This window comes from Ursus americanus, chromosome 2, assembly GCF_024610735.1.
Source record: "Ursus americanus isolate L20-20 chromosome 2, mUrsAme1.1.p, whole genome shotgun sequence".
Taxonomy (NCBI): Eukaryota; Metazoa; Chordata; class Mammalia; order Carnivora; family Ursidae; genus Ursus; species Ursus americanus.
The window spans coordinates 70,216,804-70,242,738 of record NC_142128.1 but is presented as its reverse complement, the minus strand read 5'-3'; the positions used below and the strand labels follow the sequence as shown (position 1 = coordinate 70,242,738).

Sequence of the window (25,935 nt, the reverse complement as noted above, 5' to 3'; positions counted from 1 at the left end):
TTGGTGGGTATGAGGAGGGCAGAGAAATCACTCAAAATGAGTGACTGAGTTTTGTTTTTTTTTAGATTTTTATTTATTTGACAGAGAGAGAGCACAAGCAGGGGGAGCAGCAGGCAGAGGGAGAGGGAGAAGCAGGCTCCCCACTGAGGAGGGAGCTCAATGTGGGGCTCCATCCCAGGACCCTGGGATCAGGACCCCAGCCAAAAGCAGACGCTTAACCGACTGAGGCACCCAGGCGTCCCTGAGTGACTGAGTTGAGAGAAAAGGACCCTTTTTACCTGAGGAACAAACATCTGTTGTCTCATAAGGTGAGGAGATAGAGAAAGAGATGGTTTAAGCACACGCACCCTTTTGTAAAAGCACTTTTGACAAACCCCGGTTTATTTCTAGTGAGATGCTCGTCCCACGCCCAGCGCTAACATTTTTCACAGTAAATGCTGATTCCTTCATGATCTGGACGTCCGCAGCCTCAGCCCCACCAAGCTCCACCTGTTCCACCAGCGGTCTATATTGGATTGAAAAATCGGTCGGAACACGCCACTACGTCCCCGAAGCATCTCCAAACAAGAAACCCTGGGGAGAAAGCGGAAGAATTTGCCCCACGCCTTTGCGCTGACTGGCCACCACCTCTGAATCCTGAAAGTTGTCTTTAGCTCGGAGGAGTCGACGCGCTGCCCAACTAGCGAACTGCGTAACCTCCCAGACCCTAAGACTTTCCATCCTTTCGAACCGCAAGCCGAAGGGTGAAGATATCACCGCAAAGTCCCGCCTTTCCAGCCCCCCCGCCCTTTTTCTGTCCCGAAGGGGCCCAGATTGGTTGACAAACACAGCTCTACGCGGCCCGGCACCCTTTGATCTTAAGAACAGAAACCCCTAGGGCGGGGGCCTTCCTAAGGCAAGAGTCTCCCGACCACCCATCCCCGCGCACCAAGAACGGAGGAATTCCCAAGCGAGGCGGCGCGGATTCCCTTCTTCCCTCAGGACACTTCCACTCTGGCCGGACTCACTTGAATGGTAGCCCTGAAAAGTCTGGTGCTAGGGTTTTCGTTCCTAGTCCGGGTTGAGGAGGGGGGAGGGGATATGGAGAGTGGAATTGCAACGCAAGGGCTCAGCTGGTTTCACTAAGAGATTGGTGGCCTGCTGGCGCCAGGATCGTCCTCGAGAACGCCACTCACTGTTCGGGTTTGTCCCGAGGATGGGCAGGGGTGGTTCCGAGACTGGAGTCTCACTGTTTTGAGTTGGAGCTGACTCACATCTCCATTTCAATTACAGAGGAAGAGATAGATTAGATTGGACCACCTACCCAAGATTATTTCCCCAGCCAGCTCTTTTCTCAAGACCGGATCTCCCCGCCCACTTGGAGAAGGGCACCGGGTATACCAAAGCGGGACGCGCCTGGACCCCTGGGTTGGGGCAACAGTCTCCAAAGAAAATGAAGCCAAAAAGTTCTACCGAGAAGCCTTTTTACAGAGATGCAGATTCCGATAATCCAGGCCAAACTCTCGGAAAACCTCACCTTTCCTTTAGGGCAAGGGTGGGAGGTTGGTTGGGGGAGGGGCTGGAGGAGGCTGGATTACCTGGATAATTACTTCACCTTGTATTTTCCTGCTCGGTAAAGACGGGGCCGTGATATATTATGATAGTCTCATGGTGATTGTGAATCAATCCCCACTTGGCGGCTACCCCTGACACACAAGTCTTTCCAGGAGTAGAATGTCTAAATTAATAGCAGTTTTTCCTCCTGCTCTACTAGCTGTGGTAGATGATGTCTTAAGTAGTTATTTACACATGTACCAGAAAGAGATTTTTTTTTTTTTGAACGAGGCACGACTTCTCACCTATTCAAGTTTATTTTTTCAAAGCTTCGGCCAATACGGTGCTCCTTGGTAATTTGTATGTCTACTGAAATTTAACCCCTCTCATCTTAAAGTGCTCTGGACGCCGGCTGGTGGAGCCTGGAAGCGGGGGCGGATAGGCCAGCCCCCAGAGCTCAGGAGCGGAACTCTGGAATTCCTGCTAAACTTAATTTTCCGAGAAAGGCAAAAGGCGCTTCTGATGGGCTTTTTGAGTGGGAGGGGCTGAGAAATTAGGCAGAGCCTGAGTTTTCTGTTGCTGATAAACTTGCTTCTCTTTCCCCTCGGGCTATCCCGGCCACTTGGTGGAGACTTTCCGGGAAAAAAAAAAATCTAGGTTTCTTCTGAGGCTGGAAACTAGACACGTGCTACGAGAAAAGTAATGATTTTGGTTTCTTAAAAACACCAAAAGTAGAAATGGAGGAGACGTTAGAAATTGTTTCCAAGAATGTAGATTTGCAAGTTTCGTGCGGGGTTGGGTGGGTCAGGCAAGGCTTCTCCCACCCAGGCGCGCGGGAGGGGTGGGTCTGGTACTTGGGACCTGTGTTTTCCGAGCCCAGGAAACTTGAACCAGTCCTAAAAATCTTGACATTTTTCACTCCCTTTGCAGCCTGCATGCATTTAGCGCGAGGGGCTGGCCAACAATTCTCAGGTCAGGTCAAGGGCAGGCTGTTCCCGGCGTGCGGTCTGAAATGCGGCGTGGAACAGCGGAGAAGTGGAGGCGGGGGAGGAGAGCGAGGCAGTTACATCCTCGCGGGTGGGGAGTGCGAGACCTCCTCAGCTGCTGCCCGCCGGGTGAATGGGGCGCACGGCCCCGTAACGCTGAGCCTGGATAAAATATGCCAGGACTGCGCTCCTCGGGCTCATCAAGGCTGCGGGAGCCTCCCCGAGCCATCATCCTTTATAATTGCAACCGTCAATCAATGCTTTAAGACAAAGTCAGAACCGGGAAGGACGAGCCCTGGAGACCAGTCTCGTCGGAAGGAAGGTGGAGGCGTGGGGGAAGTGAGGGGAAAGGGGAGAGAAGTTTGCCAGAAGTTGGCAGAGGAATGCAAGGAAGAAATTGAGAATGCGCACGGTAGCTAAAGCCGGAACAGCCTCCCCCTGCCTCCCGTCTTCTGGTCTGTGGTCTCTGCCACCAGTTAAGTTTCCTGCAGACGGGGTGGATTCCTAAGTGTGCATCCACTAAAAGGCAGAGTGGCAGTAGGTTAAGATGTCCCTGGCGGAAGATGGGTTGCGTCTGCCCGCCCGTCCGCCCGCCGGGGCTTTATTATTCCAAGCCGATCGGTGTGTCTGTCGGTCAGTCCAGACTACAACTGGCATCAACGTTTAGACCACACAGGCCTTGTTCCCCTACTCCCATCTCAACCGCCTCCCCCTTCCCGGGTCCTCTTGGCTCTCCTTCTTCACAGATGCCTCTGCACCCTAGAACCATCCTCAGGGAACCGAGCCAAGGCACCGTGGGCGGCTCAGGCTCCTCCTCCCCCAACTCTCCTTCGGAGAGGGTGTTCTGGGAGACGCCCAGGCCGACCCCAGGTCACAGGGCAAGCGGGTCCTGGCCCAGCAGAACTGAAGGGTCAAGGGACGAGAACATTCGTATGGAGGAGACTCAGAGGGTGGGGAATGGATGCACTTGCAGGGTGGGAATGAGTGTAGTGTCGGAAGCCTTGGTGCCGCCGCCCCTCCCTCTGCGACTGCCCCAGGGTTGGGGACTCCACTGCTCCCCTAAACTCCTTGAGCTGAAAACCGGGAAAAGGTGAGCGTGCCTTCCGGTCGCTGAGCAGAACCAATTCCAGTGGAAGATTTCCCACCATGTCCACTGCAGGCGGTGGTTTTGAAATCCACGAGGGAATCTGGGATAGGGTTGATCCTGGGGCACTCTTCTCTCCCTGGAGCAGGAGGCCTGGAGCACCGAAGTTTTCTCTCTCCTTGAGACCTCCTGCGTTTGTGGTGCCCCTTGTGTTCACTGCGGTCAGCCTGGAAAAGAGCCTCAAGGCAAGGCAAAACGCCTTGGACCTTTCCTCAGTGATACAACCATGGATTTTTTTTTTTAAGGGTGACTTTTTGAAACCTTGTCTTTAGCCCCCATCTCCCCCCCAAACTCCTCTGATTTGGGGAGGAGATAAATGAATGTCAGCTGGCCCTCTGTCACCATCACTTCTGGTTTGGGGTGTGTGAGGTGAAGGCTGACTGGCTTGGACTGAAAAGATGCTAATATGGTCTAAACAAGCCCCTTCTGGGGCTGAAGCTGGCTTATGAATGTAATCAGAAAGTTTGCCTTGGCTAGGTGAGGCTCTGCCTCAAGTCCAGGCAAAGATTTCACCATGCTACAAATATATGATCCTGTCAGACCCTCTTTCTACTTCTTTCAACTCCCCTAACTTCTTCCTTCAGCTCTACCAACCAGAGGACCTTCTCTCTGGCTCTGAGAGCTGGGAGCTCCCTCTGAGGACCAAGAGTCTGGAGTTCTCCATAGCTGCCAGCCTGACGTTTGTGAAGGTGCTGCATAAGTGTCCCCCCAAGCTCTTTGTAGTGGAAGGACACTCCTAAATTAAGACTTTGTAATAAATTGATTTTCAAAGTTAATCTAAATCCACAAAGCACTGCAAGAACTAATTTGAGCCTTGAGATGTAATTCCTTTCCTTTTCTGAACTACTTAAGTAAAAAAAAAAAAATATATATATATATATATATATATATGCACTTAATTCACCATGGTATTTAAAACAACTAGTAATATTGAAAATGGATTGACAGTGTTACTTGATACTATCACAGAAATCTCAGTATCTTAAGGGTCACTAATTTTGGCAACCACAGCCCACTGCTCTTTCCAAACTAATGGACAGCCTCCCTCCCCCCAAGTTTAAACATTTATGAAATTTGATGATGCTACAAAACTGAGATTTAAATAACTTAGATTCTGAATGTATATTGAAGAACAGAATGACAAAAAGAACAATTTAGAGAACCAACAGCCTCTGAATTGCAGACATGGGTGGGTGATGAACATCCCGTTTCATGTAAAAGTGTAGATTAATCATGGCGGTGATTGGAGTGTTTTTCAATTCATCAAATACTGGACTGGGCAGTTTGAATGTGTGATCTCCATGCCATTCAAATAGAATAAATTCAGATCTTTTGAGATTCAAATTCACCCCCTTGTGGGTGGACTCTGATAATTACCCGGTCTCACAGCAGACACTGACTATGAGGCATTTCATATGCAGTCATGAGGCTGGAAAAAATGTTTTTCATCTTGTTGGGATGAGATCTGAAAACTTTGAAGATGTGGCTGGGCTGATGGCCGAAGAGCTTACATAACAGATGGTTCTTTAAAACTTTACTAAAGTGCTGGGCCTCTGGGCCTCATGTGGATTGTCCCACCAGAGACACCAGAATAAAAAAGGAAAGCCTAGTCCGGTCTTTGCATTCTACTGGGAAACGCAGTTCTCTAAAATTTAGGAAGTCTGCCGCCAGTATAATCTTGGGCTGGAGGGGGTGGGGTGTTTATAATTGAGTGAAGGAACTGGTAGAGTGGGGAAACAGGGATAGCTTTTTCTCAGATTTCCAGCGAGTGAGTGAACTTGCGGCGATATGGCTGTCTGCTCCGTGGGCCGGGACGCTCGGCCACTCCAGGACTCCCGGGGCCCACGGTGGGGCCTTTCCGGACTGAATGCCGAGGGGGTAATGTAACAGGGAGCCCCCTTGAGAGCAGGCCAGCTCTTTGGAGAAGAGGGGTCAACTGAATTCAAGATCTCTTTTCTCCTTTAGGTTGTTTAAATGGGTGTTTAACTCCCCCCTCTAGCCCCTGACCCGACACACGCGCAGAGACACGCACGCACACCCACACACACACGCACACCCACACACTCCCGCATCCCTTCTGGCTTCCCCCCAAGCTCGCAGAAATAAATCGCCGCCCTAGACTCCCGTCCTCCGCCGCCGCGCTCAGACAGAGGTCGCCTCTCACTAGCTGGAAGACCCAGCAGCATTCACATCCCCCGCCCCAGGTCAGGGTGGCGTGGGAGGGGGTTAAGGCGGGGTGGTGAGGTTGGGGCAGGCGAGGGGACTGGAGCATGCGCCTCATCCTCATTGGCTGGCGGGTGGTGTCCGACCGAGTCCGGAACCCGCGTCCCCATTCACTGTCAGCACCCCTCATCCCAGCCTTCCCCTTACCCCCGTCTTACTTACCTCCCCTCTCCTCCTCATCTTCCCCTTTACCTTGCCAGCACCGTCACCCTCGGGGCTGGAAGGACTGCTCTCGGACACGCGGGAGGACTAAACGAGAGGCAGGAGAGGGAGGTTGGAACTTCACAACTCCACACTTGTGATAGTGAGCGAGAGGGAAGCTGAGACGGGGGAAGGGGCGGAGAGGAGAGAGAGAAGTGAGGCGAGAGAGAGAGACCCCTGGCGATCCTGAGCCAGAGGGCGCGTGGAGGGAGGGGTAGAAGTCCGAGCTGTCCGGGAGCAGCGGCAGCGGCACCGCCGTGGCGGCAGCAGCAGCTCCGCGGCCGCCTCCGCTGCCCGCCCGGAGCTCGGCCGCAGACGGATCCGCGCCCCGGGCAGCTGCGCCCTCGCCACCGCCGCCGCCTCCGCCCTCGCCGAGCCAAACCGAGGCGCCGGGACGCAGTCTTCACCGCATCTCGTAGCCCGCCATCTCCTCCCAGCGGCTTGGGGGGCGGCTCCGGAGTTGCGAGACTGGACGGGGCTCAGGGGTCCTGACCGGCGGCCCCGGGAGGAGGCGGAGGCACGCTCCTGCGAGCGGGTGGGTGAGCCAGCACCCCAGTCGCCCCTCCCTTTTTTCCGCCGGAGTTGAATCTGTGCTGCCCGTGTCCAGGTGCTGGGCTTCCGGACGGACACGGACCCCCTATCCCCGCCCGCGGCCGCCTTGTCATGCTGCCCAAAGTGGAGACGGAAGCCCTGGGACTGGCTCGATCGCATGGGGAACAGGGGCAGATGCCGGAAAACATGCAAGGTAAGGAGGCGCTGCGCGGCGCTCGGGCTCCCGCGGCCACACTACCCCGGGGCTCGCCCTGCCGGCTTCAGCCGCCCACCCCGCGCGGGCACTGGAGCTGCCGGGCTGGGCTCTCGCGGCCGCTGGGCTGTTGGGGCAGCGCTCGGGCGGCAGGCCCCCACCCCGGGGACAGGCATAAAAGTTTATGGCTCTTGAACAATGCGGGGCGGAGGTTTTCCAAGCAATGCCTAATTGGCCGCTTCTAATTAAGAAGAGAGGCTTCCAGCTCTATGGCAACCCGAGGGGGGGCAGTTTCAGGCTAAAGATACTTCAGAATAAAAAGATCATTCTAAGAAATGGAGTGCATCACTGGAAACCGGAGCAGGTCCTCAGTCATTGAATCGGTGGGAACTTTAATCAGTGCTCCTGTGTGGAGGGAAAACACCCTGCCTAGCAAAGTCAACTACAGAAAGAGAAGATGACTCCGGAAAAGCTTGTCTTAGCGGCGTTAGAATGCATGTGGGCACCCCCAAAAGCCCATGCGGACACTGGGAGCCGGTTGTAATTTGGATAACTTCAGAACTGCAGGCAGAACTGGAGATCCAAAGTTACCCCAACCCCATCCTCTGCACGGGTATTGCCGAGGGAGGGGGGCAGCGGCTTAGTTTAATGCCTCTACTTCAGTCCGAGAGCTGGGAGTATGGAAGTCCTATTTGTTTTCCCACCTCTTGATTGCTGACAACAAAAAAAGCAAACTCTGCTGGCTGTTTTTTTTGCCGCATTTCAAAACAGCGACTATGTATGAACCCTTCAGAAGTTTATCGCAGTTGCCCTGGGCCGGGGAGGGAACAATGCTAGGAAAAGTCACCGGTGCTCTTCCATCCTCGCCCCTTCCAGCGCGCAGGATGTGCGGGCAGGCGGGCCTGTGATCCCGGAACGCTTCCTGCCATCCCCTTGAGCGAACTTGAAAGGGCCGGGGAGGTGTTGAGAGCAGAGTCCGAGCAGAGTTTGGGGTTGGTGCACGCCGCGGTGCGGGATAGGCGGCGCGCCTGCAGCGCTCGGCCCCGAGGGCCCTGACGTCGCCCAGCTGGGCTGGGGTCGGAAAGGGGGTGGCGGCAAGAAGTGTGTTACGCCTGTGGGGTCGCTTACTTCTCTGTGATCCTGGGGTCTCTCCAAGCCTCCAGGAAGGGCTGTGTAAGTCCCCTGGGGGCGACGGCCCCTGAGACTAACTTGAGAGTTGGCTGCTGGAGGAACCCGGTTGGCCCAAAGAGGGATTCTCGCCCGCACCTTGCATTCCCGCGAAGTGGGGACGTGGGGGACCCGGGCGCCGGGAGCCGGATCTCGGAACCATCCGCCTCCAGCTGCGTAGAGGGACTACCCTTTGGGCGCCCCTAAGGCCAGTGTGATCTTGGTTCCGAAAGGAAAGTTTCTGCTGCTCGTTCCGGCGCGTGCGTTTCTGAGACTCGGGAAAAGACGCTCAGAGAAACGCTGGATCAAGAAGTAGGGGAGGCAAAATAAGGGTTCAGGGGGCGGGGGAAATGGGAGGGAAATGGCACTGTAATATTTTCCTTCTACTGTTGGGGAGGGACGTTCTTGACACGACCTACTGCCCCAAAGCAGAAAGTTAGCCCTCCGTTGTGCCCAGGGCTCAGGAGAATTCGCCGGCCGCTCGCTCAGCTCCGGGTTCGAAAACAGCCTGGGAACGGCCAGGGGACGACTTCCCCTAGGCCACGCGGCCTACACCTCGAGGGGAGTCGCTGGGATCAGAGACCCCATTACCGTGCTTGCTCTGGTCTCAGCCGGGGACGCGCCCTAGTCACCCTAGTCCGATCAGAAAGGGGACCCGCCTTCGGCTTTCGGGACAGCACAGCGCGTTCAACTTTAGGGGGAGTTTATCCGCGTGCCTCTCTGCTGGCCTAGCTTTACAAGGCCCCACCGTCCTCTTTACTTCCTTAAGACAGGGACTTCTTTGCCCTAACGGATTCCGTTCTTCAAACGCCTACTTGGGTACAGCACCTGGGAAACTGAAAGATGCCCGGGTCTTGCACAGCGGCAACTCTACCTACACGGACTGTCTTTGTCCAAGAGGGTCCCCACCCCCAGCCCGGTCCTTTTGGGATTGTATCCCCGAGGTGGGCACCGAATCCTCCTGCAAACGTTTGCCTCGCTGTGCTTCTTAGGTGCGAAGTTTAGACTTGACTTGTTGGGAGAGTAAAAACAATAAAGTACAGTGTTTCCCGTCCCTGAAACACTCCACAAAGCAATACTACTAGTTTGGGGAGAGATGGGGCTATAAACGAACTTCTCGAATCCTCAGTTCCCCCAAACCCTCAGCTTCCCAAAACCCAAGCGCGGACTTCTAAGGTTGGCACCGCTGGAGGACTGCGCTCAGCATCTCCTTTCCTTCTATTTTACCGAGCCCAAGCGCCTGCCTCTACCGGAACATCTTTCACCAGGACCCCACCCCCTATCCCCAAACTCTGGCTAACTCACTGGGGTTTAAGCCCCAGACCGGGTTTAAGCCTCGAGAAGAGGGGTGTCAAACTCTGTGGGTCGGTTCTCCGTCCTCAGCCTCGAAGTGGTGCAAGTGACCTCACCTCCCCACGGCCCTTTCCGGAGGCCTGCAGATTCCATAAAGAAAAAACAAAAACACAAAACTTTATTTTAAAAAGAATAAAGAAAAAGAACGAGTCATTGGTGGAGAGGCCACATTATGGTGATGGAGTGGCGGGAACTTTGGGGATGCTGTGGGGGCTATTTCTCTCTTTCCTTTTTGGTAAACAAATCAGAGGAAACTTCTGTCCGGCCACCGTTTCCCCATCCCCCCCCCGCCCCGCCCCCTGCAAATGCCACTGATTAACTTAAACTCGACTCTGCGTTAGTTCGCCTGTGTGTAGCCGCCTGTGCGTAGCCGAGCAAGGGGCGAGAGGCGAGTAGTGCACCCCGGGGTTTCACAGGAAGGTGCCCGGGAGGGCTACGGTTGGTGGCCGGGCTGCGCGGACCTGCCCCTTACCGCAGGTACGCGTTGCGTTCGCCCTCCGAGACCTGACCCCGCGTGAGTCTCAGGAAGGGACTAGATCAGGTATTATCTGGGGTCTCCTGGCCACTGTCCTTCCTGTGCATAGTTTATCCATCTTTTAGCTGCAAAGGCGCCTTCGCGGGGCTGCGTCCGGCGGAAGGCAGTTACTCGATCCCCGCAGTGAGCCGCGCGGAGCCACGGCCTGATTTCTGTTTAACTTTAACAGAGCGATCTCGAGGTGTTTATATTTTGTACTGATTATCGGAAACATGTGAAGTTTATCACAGGACTTTAATACTTTGCGACGAAACCAAACCCTCGTGTGTATCTTTTCCTTTTTCTCTCTCTCTTCCCGGCGTCCTTCCTCTCTTCCTTCTCTATTTTTACAGGGGATTTTCAAATGTGAAGAGATGAAAGTATCCAGAACAGGAGTCCCGTCGATATGGAGCTGAACGTTTCAATTAACCGACCAGTTTTGAACGCAGGGAGCAAGCAGGCTGTTGTTCAAGTGGGGCTGCTCCTGAGAAGCAGGGTTCTGGGGCTTCAGGTTTTCCGTCAAGTGTTTGCAAATCGGTGTTGCTCTCCCGCTGAGCGAGGTGGACTTGCAGCAAACTTAGTTCAAGAGTGGGAGAATGTGTTTGCTCCTAGGCAAAAGGGGACGGTTTTTTGGATCTTAACTTTAGGAGGTTTAAAAGAAGTTCTAAATTGTTACTTTCTGCCATTCATGTTTCTCTTCTGATTTGCTGCCTTGCAGTTATGAGATATGTGTTCAACAGTGGTGGGTTTAAAATTCTTAACAAAAGAAGTTGGAATTCTTCTTAAGTTAAAAAATAGGAAGCGCGTGCTCGTTGAGTCCAAAAGATCTTTTACTTTCATTGTATAAAAATAGTTCTTCAGTACACCTGGATAAAAAATATATATCTATCTTACCTGTGATATTTGCCCACCAATTACCAAAATGCTTTTCACTGCAGGATTAAAACCGACCTAGTGAATTAATTAGCTATGTAAATACATTTCTTTTGTTTCAGTGTCTCAGTTTAAAATGGTGAATTACTCTTATGATGAAGATCTTGAAGAGCTCTGTCCGGTGTGTGGAGATAAAGTGTCTGGATACCATTATGGGCTCCTCACCTGTGAAAGCTGCAAGGTTTGCTTCCACATTGCTACCTGACTAATATAAGGTTCAAAACCAAAATAAACCATTGGATTACTTTTTAAAGCTAAGTTTAGACTGTCTTTTTTGGACTCAATTAAAAATGAGAGAAAGAGTTAGTCTTAGGGAGATGATTCTTTTGAAATATGTGTTCGATTTAATTCCAAAGGCAAAAAAAAATTTATGCTGTTTAGAAAACTTTGCCAGTCTCATGGCTTTAAAATATTTTATTGTAGTAAAGTGATGTATCTGTAGAAAGACTTCTGTTTCTAACAGTCCTAAATATTGATTTTGCTTGACTTACATATATTTAAAGCATCGTTGTTCTTGAGAGGGAGCATGACAAAGTATTTCCCAAATATATTTTAACTTTGGAGTATTCTGGGCTGCAAGTCTAAACATTTTTTATCCACAGATAAAAGTCTAAATTCTCAACTGCGTGATTTTATCCTGATTTATTTCAAAAACAATGTTTAAGATTTTTTGAAATTTATAACATAAAGAATAAGAAACCACATCTCAGTTTATAGTAAGTGTGGCTTTCATAAATAAATTACATGACCTATTTAAATGCAAGAAGTTTTAATATGTAAAATGTACTATATTGTTACCAATGATCTCAACCATACATAAAGAATTTATCTCAGACCTTTTTAATATATTCCCAGTCAACTTGATACTCGCTATTTTTCAACATTTTTTAAAGTAGAAAGCTCAGTTACAAATACTTAAACCACTGCCAGAAAAATCCTTTCATTCTCTGTAACAAAGTAAGATTGTTTCACTTTATGGTTAGTAGAGTAAACATAAAGAATATACCATCCTGGTAAAGCTGTTATTGTATTATGAAGCTACGAAATTTGTTTTTAATGAATTCTTTTGGGTGCAATATAAGAAGAACACCCTGTGCTAAATTTCAGCTCTCTGCTATACATGCTTTTCTTTTCCAGAAGTTTCACCTTTTTTTTTTTTTAAACAGAGTTCCCCAGCTTGAATGTATTCCAATGGACTTATGAACACTTCCCCATTTTACTCTTTAAATCCTTTTGCTCATAACTATCTAGTGCTGACATTTGTAAAAAATCTGGGGTGTTTTGCTGTTCAGTTTTTCCACTGTTATTTTACCATAGTTTGCCACCAAAATTCTGTCAGACTGCTTGCAAATAGTGCAGATCTCCATGAGTACTTTAGCTGGAATATGAGGTTAATAAGAAAACAGACTTTTTTTTTTTTTTTAATACTGGTCAATATAGAACGTATTTTTCTCTGACTCTTACGATGAAATGGTGTGTATCCAAATCTCCTCGAGATTTGATGTAATTCTAGGAATATAACTCAAGTACTAGAAAAAGCTCCACTTTGGCCCAGTGCTGTTTGGAGGGTTGATCTTGTTAAAATGTGAAACAAACCACAGAACCACGGAAGGGCTCATTGGTTCAATGAAAAGATTTATTGGTGATTTCCTTAAAATGAAACAATGGAAGATACGGGTGTTAGATTTTTAATATGCCTCACCATTTTCTCTGTCTTGTAGGGATTTTTTAAGCGAACAGTCCAAAATAATAAAAGGTACACATGTATAGAAAACCAGAACTGCCAAATTGATAAAACACAGAGAAAGCGTTGTCCTTACTGTCGATTTCAAAAATGTCTAAGTGTTGGAATGAAGCTAGAAGGTAAGTTTCTTCCAAAGACTACTGCCTGTTAGAACTCTCCAAGGACAAAAGATTTAAAACAATATTGTACTTACAGTATGGTAACATTATTTTCCTAGTCTTTTAACAACATGGACAATAATGTAAGATCTTTTATTATGTTTTGTCAGCAGAGAAGTCTGAGTATCATTTAAACACTGGTGAAATCTACGAAAAAATTTAAATATCAGAGTTTCCCTCCCCCCACCTTTTTTTTTTTTTTTTTTTTTAGTTTGGGAGCAGATGGATTTGACGCTAAAAAGGCCAGGTTAGATGAAACAAGACTAAAGTGATTCAACTGAGAAAAAGTTTTAAAAATTTGCAAAAATTAAAAAAAAATACTTTTAAGTTTTGAAATCAGGATGCTCTAGCCAAAGTCTGATTTTAATCTTCTAAACTGTTTACTTGTCACAATTGTTACTATTAAGTTCATGACTCCTGAGGAAGAGTTAAAGCCTGTAATTGTGCAGTGGCATTTCTCGTGTAGAGTATCATTTTTGATAGTGTGGGAAAGCACGTTTCTTTTTTTTAAGATAATGACAAAGGCTACGAAATGAACTTGAAAAGTAGGAAATGTGAAAAGTACTGAACTATTAAATCAGTGGCATTGGTTTGACAGGAATAAGATAGTGGTTCCCCAAAAGCCATGTTAAAACTTTAGGTTGTGAGAGTGGAACTGCTACTTACAATGTACAGATTGGCAGGGAGGAAAGTTCTATGTGACTGCTGGAAAGAGTCTGTAGTTCATGGACTATTATGGTGTGTTGCTGTTACTTAGCTTCAAGCCTACTGACTTTCCACAGATTAACTATAGTGCAAATAAAGTAATAAGGGATACATGACTGTTATGTGCGAAATACGAGTGCATTTTAGTTGATCAGTGAAGCACAGGCTAGTTGTATGTGAAGCTTTCCTGTGATGTGGCACTCAGACTTCATAGAAATACTCAAAAGATTTCAGATAAAGCAGTGAATTGTTAATAGACTCTTTCCCAGTAGAAGTACCACTTGGGTTATCATTAGAACTGTTAACTCTGTATTGCTTTTATTTTATTTATTTTTTAAGGTTTTATGTATTCAGAGAGAGAGAGAGCCTGCCAGCATGAGTGGGGGTAGGGAGAGAGGGAGAAGCAGTCTCCCTGCTGAGCAGAGAATGGCCCTGGAGCTCAGTCCCAGGACTTGAAGGCAGACGCTTAACAGACTGAGCCACCCGGCTGCCTCTCTGTATTGCTCTTAAGAGATTGAGAAAGAGATCAAGAAAAAAAATGCTCACTAATTTATTACAATCACTTTATTATTTTCCAAACAGCAAAATATTGTGGGAGATGCATACTATAGTATGAGACTCAAAAGATAAAATGTCAAAGAGTAAATGTGGTGGGACGTCCGGCTGGCTCAGTCGGTAGAGCATGCCCTGCTTGATCTCGGGGGTCTTGAGCTCAAGTCCCATGTTGGGCATGGAGCCCACTTAAAAAAACAAAGCACACACACACAAGTAAATGTTGTGGTTCCATATGACGTCATTTGATTTCTTCTTTTTTTTTTAGTGAAAGGAAAAGGTTGCATTTCTTTACCTTAAAAAGTATTGTTAACTGTAAGTCACTTGTGGGGCATAACAAACAGTGATATGAAAAAGTGGAATAGTCAATAAATTATCATCCAGATGAAAAACTTGTGCAATATTCTAGATACCTAGCATTCATAATAAATGTTTAATGCTATACTAATCCTAAGATAAAAAGCTCAAAAACTTAACCTCCAGCAATTTCAACATGTCAGAAGCTGTCAGAGGTCGCTGGTTTCTGTCTAATTGCCATTGGCCACTATGGGCTTGGAGACAACTGCTAACTCACTTATTAGACATGGTCCCAGAGTCCACACAGCACTGTGATGGTGGACTGTCTTGACAGCTTCTGAAATGAATTTGCTTTAATTATGTCCAGTTCTGCTTAAATTCACAACAGTAACTGGTGGTTATGTGATGTGTGCTTCTCAGGTCCCGGTGAAAATGATTCTCCAGGAAGAGCATGTACCCAGCCCTTTTGCAGCAAATTAATCAAAATGGATTTGAGGGAGGAAGATAGTCTAAGGGAAAATATTCACAATTTAATCCAGAAACGGGTTGATTTTTTATTTTTCCTCTTAGCAGTTTGGGTTACCATAAAGAGCGTTCTGACATAACTGGCGTAATAGAAACTGGTACTATTTCCTAGCAATCTGTAGTATCCCCTGTGTGTAGCAAAAATTATGAAATCCTCACTGTCTACCAAAGGGTTAATATGTCCCTATGCATCCAAAATATTTTTTTAATGACAAACACTTAAAAGAGGAAAGAATTCAAAAATGGCTTTTGGGGGGAGGGGCTATCTTTGTGGGCTGTTGTAATGAAAGCAACCACACACCTAACACTTCTGGTCAACTTTCGACATTTCTAGAGACCTGGAGATACAGAGAATGCTAATCATTTGCATCTTATTTATACCCTTACTCCTTTTTTTTTTTTTTTATTTCCCCACAGCGGTAAGGGCTGACCGAATGCGCGGGGGAAGGAATAAATTTGGGCCAATGTACAAGAGAGACAGGGCTCTAAAGCAGCAGAAAAAAGCCCTCATCCGAGCCAATGGACTTAAGCTAGAAGCCATGTCTCAGGTGATCCAAGCAATGCCCTCTGAGCTTACCATCTCTTCTGCAATTCAGAACATCCATTCTGCCTCCAAAGGCCTACCTCTGAACCACGCTGCCTTGCCTCCTACAGACTATGACAGAAGTCCCTTTGTAACATCCCCCATTAGCATGACAATGCCACCTCACGGCAGCCTGCAAGGTTACCAAACATACAGTCACTTTCCCAGCCGGGCCATCAAGTCCGAGTACCCCGACCCCTACACCAGCTCACCAGAGTCGATCATGGGCTATTCCTACATGGATAGTTACCAGACGAGCTCCCCAGCAAGCATCCCACATCTGATTCTGGAACTTCTGAAGTGTGAGCCAGATGAGCCTCAAGTCCAGGCCAAAATCATGGCCTATTTGCAGCAAGAGCAAGCTAACCGAAGCAAGCACGAAAAGCTGAGCACGTTTGGGCTTATGTGCAAAATGGCTGATCAGACCCTCTTCTCCATTGTTGAGTGGGCCAGGAGTAGTATCTTCTTCAGAGAACTTAAGGTATGTCATTAGCTATTACAACTTACAATCCCCCTTTCAAGAGAGACCTAACTCTGTTCCTAATTAATACATTCTTGGTGTTGAGAATATGTTTTCCTTACTTATCTTCTTTGTATGATTTACAGAATAGAAGAATTTCATGACTTTGACTTCAGGACTATCGCAGCTTAATTTGATGGGGCTTTTATTCTGCGTAGCTCTTAGTTTGGTGGGGGGATGCATTTCATGTAAAGTATAGGAAATTTGTTTTTTTTTGTTGTTTGGTTTTTTTGTTTTCTGAATAGTAGAATGTCTATTTAACTCCCTTTAACTCGGATGGTTTATGGCAAGAAAATATAAGTCAGTGTGAACCAGCACCTCATGAACTTTTAAAAAATTACCAAGTAAAAAACTATTATTATGGTGCCAATTTAAAAGAAAAAAATGCCAACGTTTAGTTGTGTTTAGATCCTAAAGAATGAAAATGATACCACTGGCTAGTAGTGTCAGATAGGTATTTACTACCTGTTTACTTTGACATTAGGTTGGTAAAGCCTTTGTTTTTGGAGCAGATTCCAATAGGATGTTTACTGTCATTGGATGGGGATTGGGCAGATGGTGAGTGCTGGTCTACTTGGCTCGGGTTTTAGTTCTCATCATCTATGTCTGTCGTTGATTTTAATGGATTGGTACATTGTAAACACAGTACCTGTTTGTATAAGGATCTCTGTTTAACTACATAATTATTTTATTTCCTGAAACTTAAGACTGAATTAATACCGGAAAGTGATACTGAAGTTTGGAATCCAAGAGTAGCTACCGAAGTGCGTTTGGTAGTCAGTTTCATTCTCTGTTTTAAGAGCAAAGGTGAATCCTGGATTTGATTTCTCAGTATATCTGTTGCAAAATCAATTTCTTCTTTTACTGTCATGGGGGTAGACATGGCAGCTAAAGATCCGTGGCTTCTGAACACCTAGGACTTCCAGAGGAGATTTACAACTCTTTGAGAGAAGGACAGTACAAAGCAGACTTTTAATGTAAAGGGTGGCTGTTGAAAACGATCTGTGTAGATAGACCAGGGAATGTGAAGGCTGTGTGCACATGGAAGATAGTGCTTTTCGTAGCAGTCTCTATGAAGCACTGCGATTTGTACAGGGAAACAAAAAAGTTGTCTGAACGGATCCAAAGAAGTTGATAGAATGCTACTACCAGGGTGTTAAGACTGTTGACGTATCCAGCTCTTCACTCTCTTGTGCTTTCTGTCTCCATTAAAGAGGCTGAAAGTGGAGATAGATACTAAATGCAGAGGACAAGCAGAATGCGATGAGTTAGCACAGTCAGGCCAGATATTTTCTAGGTATGTAACCACTCTGTGATAATCACAGCATTTTTCATGGAAAACAAAAACAAAGCAAGCTTCCTGGTGTTCTTACACTCACAGCTTTGTCCTTCAGACCCCGTAAGGTATTTGAAATGAAAATGAAAACGATAGTTTTAGATACAACGTTAAGAAATGTAAAAGCCAGGAAGGCATGGCTGACCTTTGCAGGGAGATGGGCTCACTTTGAGTTTGAGCTTTGCTATGACTTAAGGACTGTGTCTTCGTAGGCGGGATGTGAATCTCTAGGCTTAGTTTTCCCATCTGTGGGGGGGTATGGAGAGCATAATAATACTTTCATTGAAGAGGTTTTGCAAGGAAGAAATGAGAGTATGTGGGCAAAACATCTAGGACTGGGAGTCTGGCATACATTTTATACTCAATAAATTAGTGTTCTTTTAAAATTGCTATTATTGTAGTTTTATAACAAGTGTGTGGAGGCTTTACATAATGCTATCTGATATTCAGCATAAAAGCAAGCGGTTGTGCTTTCTTCCTAGTTTGACATTGGGAAACAATATTACCACATACGTTATAGAGCAGTGCAATTCTATAATAAGCAGTCATAACTACTACTAATTGAGGACGTAAAATTGGCCAGATAGAAAGTTGGGTGTAAGATGAATACAAAGTTGAATAAGACAAAAAGTATTTCCTTTCAAAGATTTTATGATAAGACAGTTTCATAAATATCTATTTTAAAAAAACAGCTGAAGTTGTATTTCACAAACCCACAGGGGAAGAAATCATGCATATCATTTACATGTCAAAAAAGAAACATTATGAAGGGACTATGCACAGCCACAGGTAGGATTTTAAGAGGGCTAGGAAAGCGCGCTTCCTCTCCAAATTTCTCTTTTCCTCCCCCTGCAGCTAAATTCTACAAGATTCTTTTATAGGGTGTGAGATTTCATATTTGGCTAAAATATAATCCTTTGGGAATGGGGCATATTAAAGCATTATCAGTCATTTATACTGTTGTTTAATGCATTTAGCAGTCTTTCATGAGAAGACGCTTTGAAAAAAGGAAAGGGAAAGAAAGTACAAACATTGGTGGGGGCGCTTATAAGGAGTAGGAAGTGCCCCCAGGAAGAAAGACAAAGTAGAATTTAGAATAACTTAGGGGCAGTTTACATGTAGAGTTAGAAGATAACTGTTCACATTTGGAAGAATTCCTTTTCCTTTTGTTTATAAATTTGTCACAAAATAGAGCGAGTTGTTGGAAGCCAACATTGAGACATGTGCATTGTCATGTATTTCTCCAGAGCAGTGGCTTTCAAGGTTTTAAACTACGACCTGCACTAAGAATATATTTTACACTGGAACCTGGTGTACCAAAACAGATCTCTCTGTCTCTGCCACAGACACACACACACACACACACACACACACACGCACACACACACACACACACACACACAACGAACCACAGTTGACTAGGCATTACACGACCTTCTCCATGCCGTACAGTCTGATATTTTCTACTCTATTCTGCTTTAGTTTAATTTACTTAATGTTTTTAAAAATTTCCGGACATTATCCACTGATTACATGACCCACTAATGATAACATGACCTGCAGTTCAAGAAACATTTCTCTAGGGAAGGTTTTGTAGGCCATCCATGGGGCGTTGCCTACCTGGCATTGCTAAGTGCAAGTCCTGAAAAGGCCTCTTTCCTCTGGCGTGGCCTCCAACACATCCCCGAAACCTACGGCCTAGTCCTCACCTTATCTTCCTGCAGAAGTTGTGATTTTTAAATAGTCATTTGGGGATGCCTGGGTGGCTCAGTTGGTTAAGCGACTGCCTTCAGCTCAGCTCATGATCCCTGAGTCCCTGGATCGGTCCTGCCTTGGGGGTTCCCTGCTATGCAGGGAGTCTGCTTCTCCCTCTGACCCTCCCCTGCCTCGTGCTCTCTCTCCCTCCCTCTCTCTCTCAAATAAATAAATAAAATCTTTAAAAATAAATAAATAGTCATTTGGGAAGATCAGTGCTCCCCTTTAAGCCTTTGTTTTTTTTCTTGTTAACTTCACGGCAAATTACCCAACAAGTGATACCGGGCAGATTGCTTATGCCTCTGTGACCCCAAGATGAAAAGTCACATATTTGTTCCCGGAGAGTAATAGGATAATAAGGCAGTTTTGCAAATGACCCCTTGCTCACTATCCCAGGACAAGTTACACTCTCTACCATGTATAAAAGGAGAGAATACAGATTTCATTCGTTTACTGTTTAAGGGAACAGAAAGGCCAGAGGGAATTTGGTGGGTTGTTTTGCTTTTCTACATGGCTACAAGGTGCAAAAAAGAGACTCTGGTTCCTATTCAAAATATTGTAATGAGAAAGAGGGACTTACAACTCCCAACCTCACAGTTCATGTAACAGCATAAACAGCAAACAAACAAAAGACAGTATACTCGTAGAAACCGTGCAGTTTCAGAGCTGGAAGATGATTAGGGAAGAAGGGATGCAGGACACATACATGAGCTGTTTTGTTTTTCTGCACGCCTGAAAGGGACAGTGCTAATTCCAATCCAAAATACTGGCATGAGAACGATGAAATTAATACTGTGAAACCAGTAGCTTTCAAAACAGCACCTATGCACCAGAAGATATTCCATGCCTAGAAACCAGATTGTCCAGAATTTGAAGACATGGTAGAGATCATTTGACCCACCTCTTGCTTTTACATAGGAAGAAACTGAGGCAGGAGTGAAATTGGGATTTGCTCGAGATGATAACAGCTACTAAATGTCAGAATTGGGACTGGCAGATACAGGTTCAGAAAAGCAGTACTTTGTCCAGCCCCTGTCCCCACCCCCAAGACACACACACAAATAGGCAGTGTAACCTTTGACTCTGAAAACACAGGTCTCTGCCGGGGAAGCTAAAGCAAATCTCTAGGTTATCAGAAGTCCATCACTACCATCCAATTACTAAATCACTAATAATCAGTGAGACAGATTTTCTCTGAGCCCAGACGACCCCCTGGGAGTGAATGAGTCACTTTAGAAAGCTACAATAATTCTTTCAGGCCACCGGGGTATCATTCAGTAGAGTGGATCTACCAGCTAGCACTTCTGAGCCTTGAAAGCGTGTCCGGAACATTCCTTCGTACCTTCCCCTCTACATAGGGTGTGCTCTCTGGGAGAGTCTGGTCCAGCAGCAATATACGGGTTGTGCTCAGCAGTAAAAATGGCTGAACACAATTGCATCTTGTGTTCTACTTCTTGCAGGGCATATTCAGCGTGGGTTCCTTTTTATGTATGTTTGTGAAAAGACACAGGAAGAGAACACAAGATTGCAATCAGGTGATAGATGAGACACTAATCATAGAAGTATTAGAAGTGTTTTCTGAGGTCATACCGTAAATCCCATGCACCTTCTGATCTTTAAACCAAATCTGTCTTATGATATTCTTGACTTTTTTCCTTGTGTTCTTCGAAATTAAGAGCAAATTCAAGACCTCCTCACACTGCTGAAAGACCTGTCTTTGTGAGTCAAGAAGATTGTACGTTTTCTTTGTTATTTTTCTCTCACCTGTGTCTTAAACATCTCACAAACACAAGACAGTGAGAAACTAATTCCCACTTTGTTGAACAACTAATGAATCTGGAAGATCTGTTTGATCTTCTAATGAGACCAGATGTCTTAAGAGGATTCTGGGAATGGATATAGAAGAACTTCCCCTCGATGAATGATTCTGATACATGTAGGAATAAAAAAAATCTAAATTAATCCTGACTGAAACACGTAACTAGCATTTCTGTGGAAAATAGGTCTCAGAGACTCAGGGAGTTTGTGCCAAAGGAATTTATCCATGCCGAAGCCAGTTTCTAAGCGCGGTTTTGACTAAAGTGTGGAGGCTGGGGTAGGATTAAACCTTCCTTTTTCTCTGGTCCATCATAGCAGTTTTCTGAGCAGAGTTTCTTTTTATTTATTTCGAACATTCTAGATCTTTTTTTCCCAAGCCTTTGTTCACCTCTCCTAACCAATACAGGTTTATAGTCTGAGATTTAATTGGTTCCACCCCAGTTTTAAGCTATATTCTTTAGGAAGCTTACTTAGCCCTTGTGTGTGTGTGTGTGTGTGTGTGTGTGTGTGTGTGTGTGTGTGTGTTAGGGGAGGGGCAGAGGGTAGAGGAAGCGCCTGCATGGTGTCTCCCCACATTCACCTGCTGTCCAGTCCCAGCATCCCCCCACATGCTCACATGGTTTCCCAGAGTTACAGTCAGCAACGTTATATACCCATGTTTTCAGTGCTCTGGATGCAAAATGGTTACTCTGGAAGGAGATGATAGCAGGAAACAAACTTCAGAGTGATTTCCACTCCAGAAGAGAGAGGTTTTTTTTCTATATGAAGGTGAATTAAAACATTTATCACTGTATCAGTTACTCATCACAAGATACCAGGATAAAATAAATCTGTCCCACATAGGTTTGCAAGGACATGAGAAAACCAGCTTCTCTTCCTTCCACCAGAGGTGGGCATGGAACTTTTCTTCCGACCTTGTGAATTTGGAGAGAGTTGGCAGGTTTGACTTGGTGGCCTCTCAGGTCTCTTCAGGTGCAGACATCTGCTTCCATCATTTCTTCCAGGCAGACCCGGTCTGGTTGATGCTGTTGAGATTTCTGTTATCCTGGCCTGACTTGTTCATACATGTGCGACTGCATGCATGTCTGTTTTCAGTTAAGGAATCCGTTATTTTAACCTTCTTGTTCACTATCCACTGGATGAATCCGCTCTTCTCAGTCGACACCTGTTACTGCTATGGCTAGCTCTTCAGTGGGCAGCTGAGAACGCCCACCTGACCACAGAGACATACATTCTTTACCCTCCTTTCTTTACAGGGATGTCCTGAAAGTACACCAGGCACCTTGAAAGTGCTCTGTGCTAGTTCTTTTTATAACGGCATAATTTCTATCCCCTAAACTCACTCTTTAGTGTACAAATATAAAATAAACTATCACCTCCCCAGATTCTCCTGTGCTCTTTCACAGTCAAGGCCTCTCTCTACCCGGTGCCCACCAATCCTTGTTTCTGTCCTTATAGTTTGTGGTTCCTTTTTTTTTTTTTTTTTTTTAAAGTAAGCTCTACACCCAACATGGGGCTCGAACTTACGACCCTGAGATCAAGAGTCACATGCTCTATTGACTGAAGCAGCCAGGCGCCCCAGTTTGTAGTTACTTTTTAAAAGTATTAACTTTGCTTTATTCTGTGAGTATACATTTATAAACTGCAGACTCAGTGTAGACGCTGACTTCCTGAAGCTTGGTTTCAGTGTGGTGGTGTGCTGGTAGTTTCCATGCAAACATACCCTCCATGGGAAGCCAGGATATTCGGTTGGGGTGTTAGTAGTGATGATCGTAGCTTCATACTGGCTTTGGCCTGTTCACACACCGATAAGCTTCCTGTTCCTATTAATCTATTCGTTATCTCCTACAATCACGGGGAGAGCATGAGAATAGCCAGCCACACCCAAGAAATCCATGTTTAACTGGCTTGGCCATCATCAGGTGTTTCAATGTGAACAATGAGAATAGGAAGAAAATGGACACTTCTTTGCTGTGCTCCAGGTCAGATGGTGAAGGGGAGAAGTCCCTTTTACTGGGTGTTCGCTATTTGCCGGCTATAGGACTGGGTGCTTCTGGGCCATTTTCTGGTTTGATCCTTAGGATAACCCTATGAACTGAGCATAGTATAAGGTCTCCCTTGGGTGAGAGAGTTTAGGTAAAGACTCGGACTGTTGTATCACACAATATGTTTTTTACGGAGGATATGTCTGTCCAACCTGTGTCATGCTTGGGGTCTCAGTGGCCCACAGAAACACTGAGTTACTTGATTAGTTAGTAAATATTTACTGCCGCCTTTTTCTTTTTCTTTTTTTTATTTTGGGGGGAGAGGGGCAGAGGGAGAGGGAAAAAGAGAATCATAAGCAGGTTCCACACCCCACACGGAGTCTGATGTGGGGCTTGATCTCACAGCCCAGATACCATGACCTGAGTCGAAATCAAGAGTCAGATGCTTAACCAGGGGAGCCACCCACGCACCCACCACCTCCTTTTTTAACCAACCAATTTCTGCAGTCAGTTAATCTGTTAGTACCAGCAAAATTAATGAAGGTACTTGAATCGGTTTGGTTTCCAAGGAGCAGCGATGAGAAAGATAGGAAAAAACAAAGACATCTAAAAATTCTGGGGAGGTTAATTTACATCCAGAACTTGGGGTAGCATTAACAGGTGAGAGTTTAGGGAAGACTCAAGGTCACAGAAAACACTTCCATTTTTCCTTGACTACAGGGTTTGGACAATGGAGGATAATAATAGCTGCCATTTATTGAGCGTTATTATGACTCAGACAATTGTTAAGTGCTTTACATGTGTTCTCTCATTTAACTAATCCCTGTGCAGTAGGCATGATTATTCCCTGTGTGCAGATGAGGATACATCTGACCTGCCCCAAGTCACATAGTTAGTAGTAGTAATGCTATCATTAAAGCAGAAAATGAAGGGGTGCCTGGGTAGCTCAGTCCGTTAAACGTCTGACTCTTGATTTCAGCTCATGTCATGACCTCAGGGTTGTGATATCGAGTCCCACATTGGGCTCTGTGCTGGGCCAGGAGCCTGTTTAAGATTCTCTCCCACCCACTCCCTCTGCCCACCAACCCCCCCGACTTGCATGCTCTCTTTCTCTAAAAAAAAAGTAAAAAAACCTAAAAATGTTTAATGGAAGTCTTTGGTAAACTATAAAGTATCTTACGATTGTTGCCATTATCGCTGTGCCCATATTTGTATCCTACATTACAATAGCTCTTAAAGGACCTCTGTTACCCTTAAACTGCACAGAACAGAATCTTAAATTGGCCAGAAGATATGTAAATTCTTTTTCTTTCTCTCTCTCTCTTTTTTTAAGATTTTATTTTTAAAGTAATCTCTACACCTGACGTGGGGCTCGAACTCACAATCCCAAGATCAAGAGTCACATGATCCACCAACGGACCCATCCAGGCACTCCCTCACTTCCTTCCCTCCCTCTCTCCCTCCCTCTCTCCCTCCCTTCCTTCCTTCCTTCCTTCCTTCCTTCCTTCCTTCCTTCCTTCCTTCCTTCCTTCCTTCCTTCCTCCCCCCCTTTTTTTTAATCAGAGGAGGACATTGTAGGAATGAAAGTACTGAACAGTTCAGTACCTCAGTATCAGAAGGGGGTCAGGGGTGCCATTGCCTGCAGAGACCTCTTCCAGAGCCTCTGAGCCTTCGTTTGTGAGACCTGACTGTGACTGGAGGGGGTGTAGAATGAGGCAGGCCACAGCAGTGTGGTGCTGCCAACTGGGGAATACCTGGGTAGGCCTTCCCCACCCCACCCTCACCCCTCCAGTGTCCAGCCCCAGCTCCTCCTGCGTCATTACTAGAAGCAGTTTCGTTAGTCTGTCTTCTTGGAAGCAGCTCCATACCTGTTTGCGGAGACCCCTGAGGGGTCCCTGCTTACTGCGTTACTTGGACTTGCCCGGCAGGGCACACACACTGCCCACAGGTCTTAAGGAGAGTCTGCCAGTGTTAGTTCCTCATTGTTGGGGAGGTGAAGCCCCCTCAGTCCCCGAGCCCCCCAGGTCCCTCTCTGCATGTGCGGTAGCCACTGTCAGACACAGTCAGGTAATGGGTAAAAAAGCTCCGAAAACATGACTCATGTGTGACACCCCTTAACACACTTTTGAAGGACTTTGCCCTCTGAACCCATGAGGTAAAATAGGTCTTTTTATTTTCCAAGATAAGTGAAGAATGACTGAGCTCTGACTTATTCTTCTCCGGCTTGGGAAGTAGATCATACAAATCTTGGAGGGCTCAACATCCATTTGCAGAATGGCTGCATAGAAATTGGGCATTTAAGCTATTCTTCACTTTAAAGACATTAATCTCTAACCCAAGAACACCACCCACACTCAGGAACAATGACGCACGGTGCCTCAGCCATTCCAGCAGCTGGGTCTTTCTTGAGTGACTGATACTGAAAACCTAATTCCGTCTGCACTTCTGTGTTCTCCGGACACCGGACTAAGCCCTGGCTGCCAGTGGCTCTGGCCGGCCTCTCTGGAGACACTCTTACCTTCTGTGTCCATTTCTTTGTTCTCCATTCCCCTCCACTTCAACCTCTCCTGTTCTTTCTTCCCAGACTCCCTTTCTCTTTTTTTAAAGATCTTACACATTTATTTGAGAGGGAGAGTGAGCAAGAGAGAGCACAAACAGGGGGAAGGGCAGAGGGAGAGGGAGAAGATTCTCCGCTGAGCAGGGAGTCCCACATGGGGCTTGATCCTGGGAATTCCGGGTTCATGATCTGAGCCAAAGGTAGACGTTAAACTGACTGAGCCGCCCAGGCGCCCTCCCTTTCTCTTTTCTTTCTTTTTTTTTTTTTTTTAAAGATTTTATTTATTTATTTGACAGAGATAGAGACAGCCAGCGAGAGAGGGAACACAAGCAGGGGGAGTGGGAGAGGAAGAAGCAGGCTCCCAGCGGAGGAGCCTGATGTGGGGCTCGATCCCGGAACACCGGGATCACGCCCTGAGCCGAAGGCAGACGCTTTAACCGCTGTGCCACCCAGGTGCCCCTCCCTTTCTCTTTTCTTACCCAATTTATTTTTCTTCCTTCTCTTAGGCCCTGGCTCTTCAAAGGTGCCTGTAGACATTATGGTAGTGGCCCCCCCACCCCCCCACCCCCGCCTTATCCACAGGGGATACGTTTTGAGACCC

The 25,935-nt window shown here is 46.4% G+C and overlaps 1 protein-coding gene across 4 annotated transcripts in view; it reads left to right on the top strand.

The window, feature by feature from the left end:
* Window positions 1-25,935, top strand: part of NR5A2 (nuclear receptor subfamily 5 group A member 2) — a 134,678-nt gene that overhangs the window by 5,030 nt on the left and 103,713 nt on the right. Inside the window, exons 2-5 of one of the 4 annotated variants that reach the window (XM_087857441.1) lie at window positions 6,695-6,832; window positions 10,862-10,980; window positions 12,521-12,662; window positions 15,198-15,844. In XM_087857441.1, coding sequence (XP_087713567.1) covers window positions 6,695-6,832; window positions 10,862-10,980; window positions 12,521-12,662; window positions 15,198-15,844 — 1,046 coding nt within the window. Of the gene's footprint in view, window positions 1-6,694; window positions 6,833-9,688; window positions 9,894-10,861; window positions 10,981-12,520; window positions 12,663-15,197; window positions 15,845-25,935 lie in introns of those variants that run through there. The other 3 variants (XM_087857448.1, XM_087857450.1, XM_087857444.1) reach the window with 3 other exon arrangements.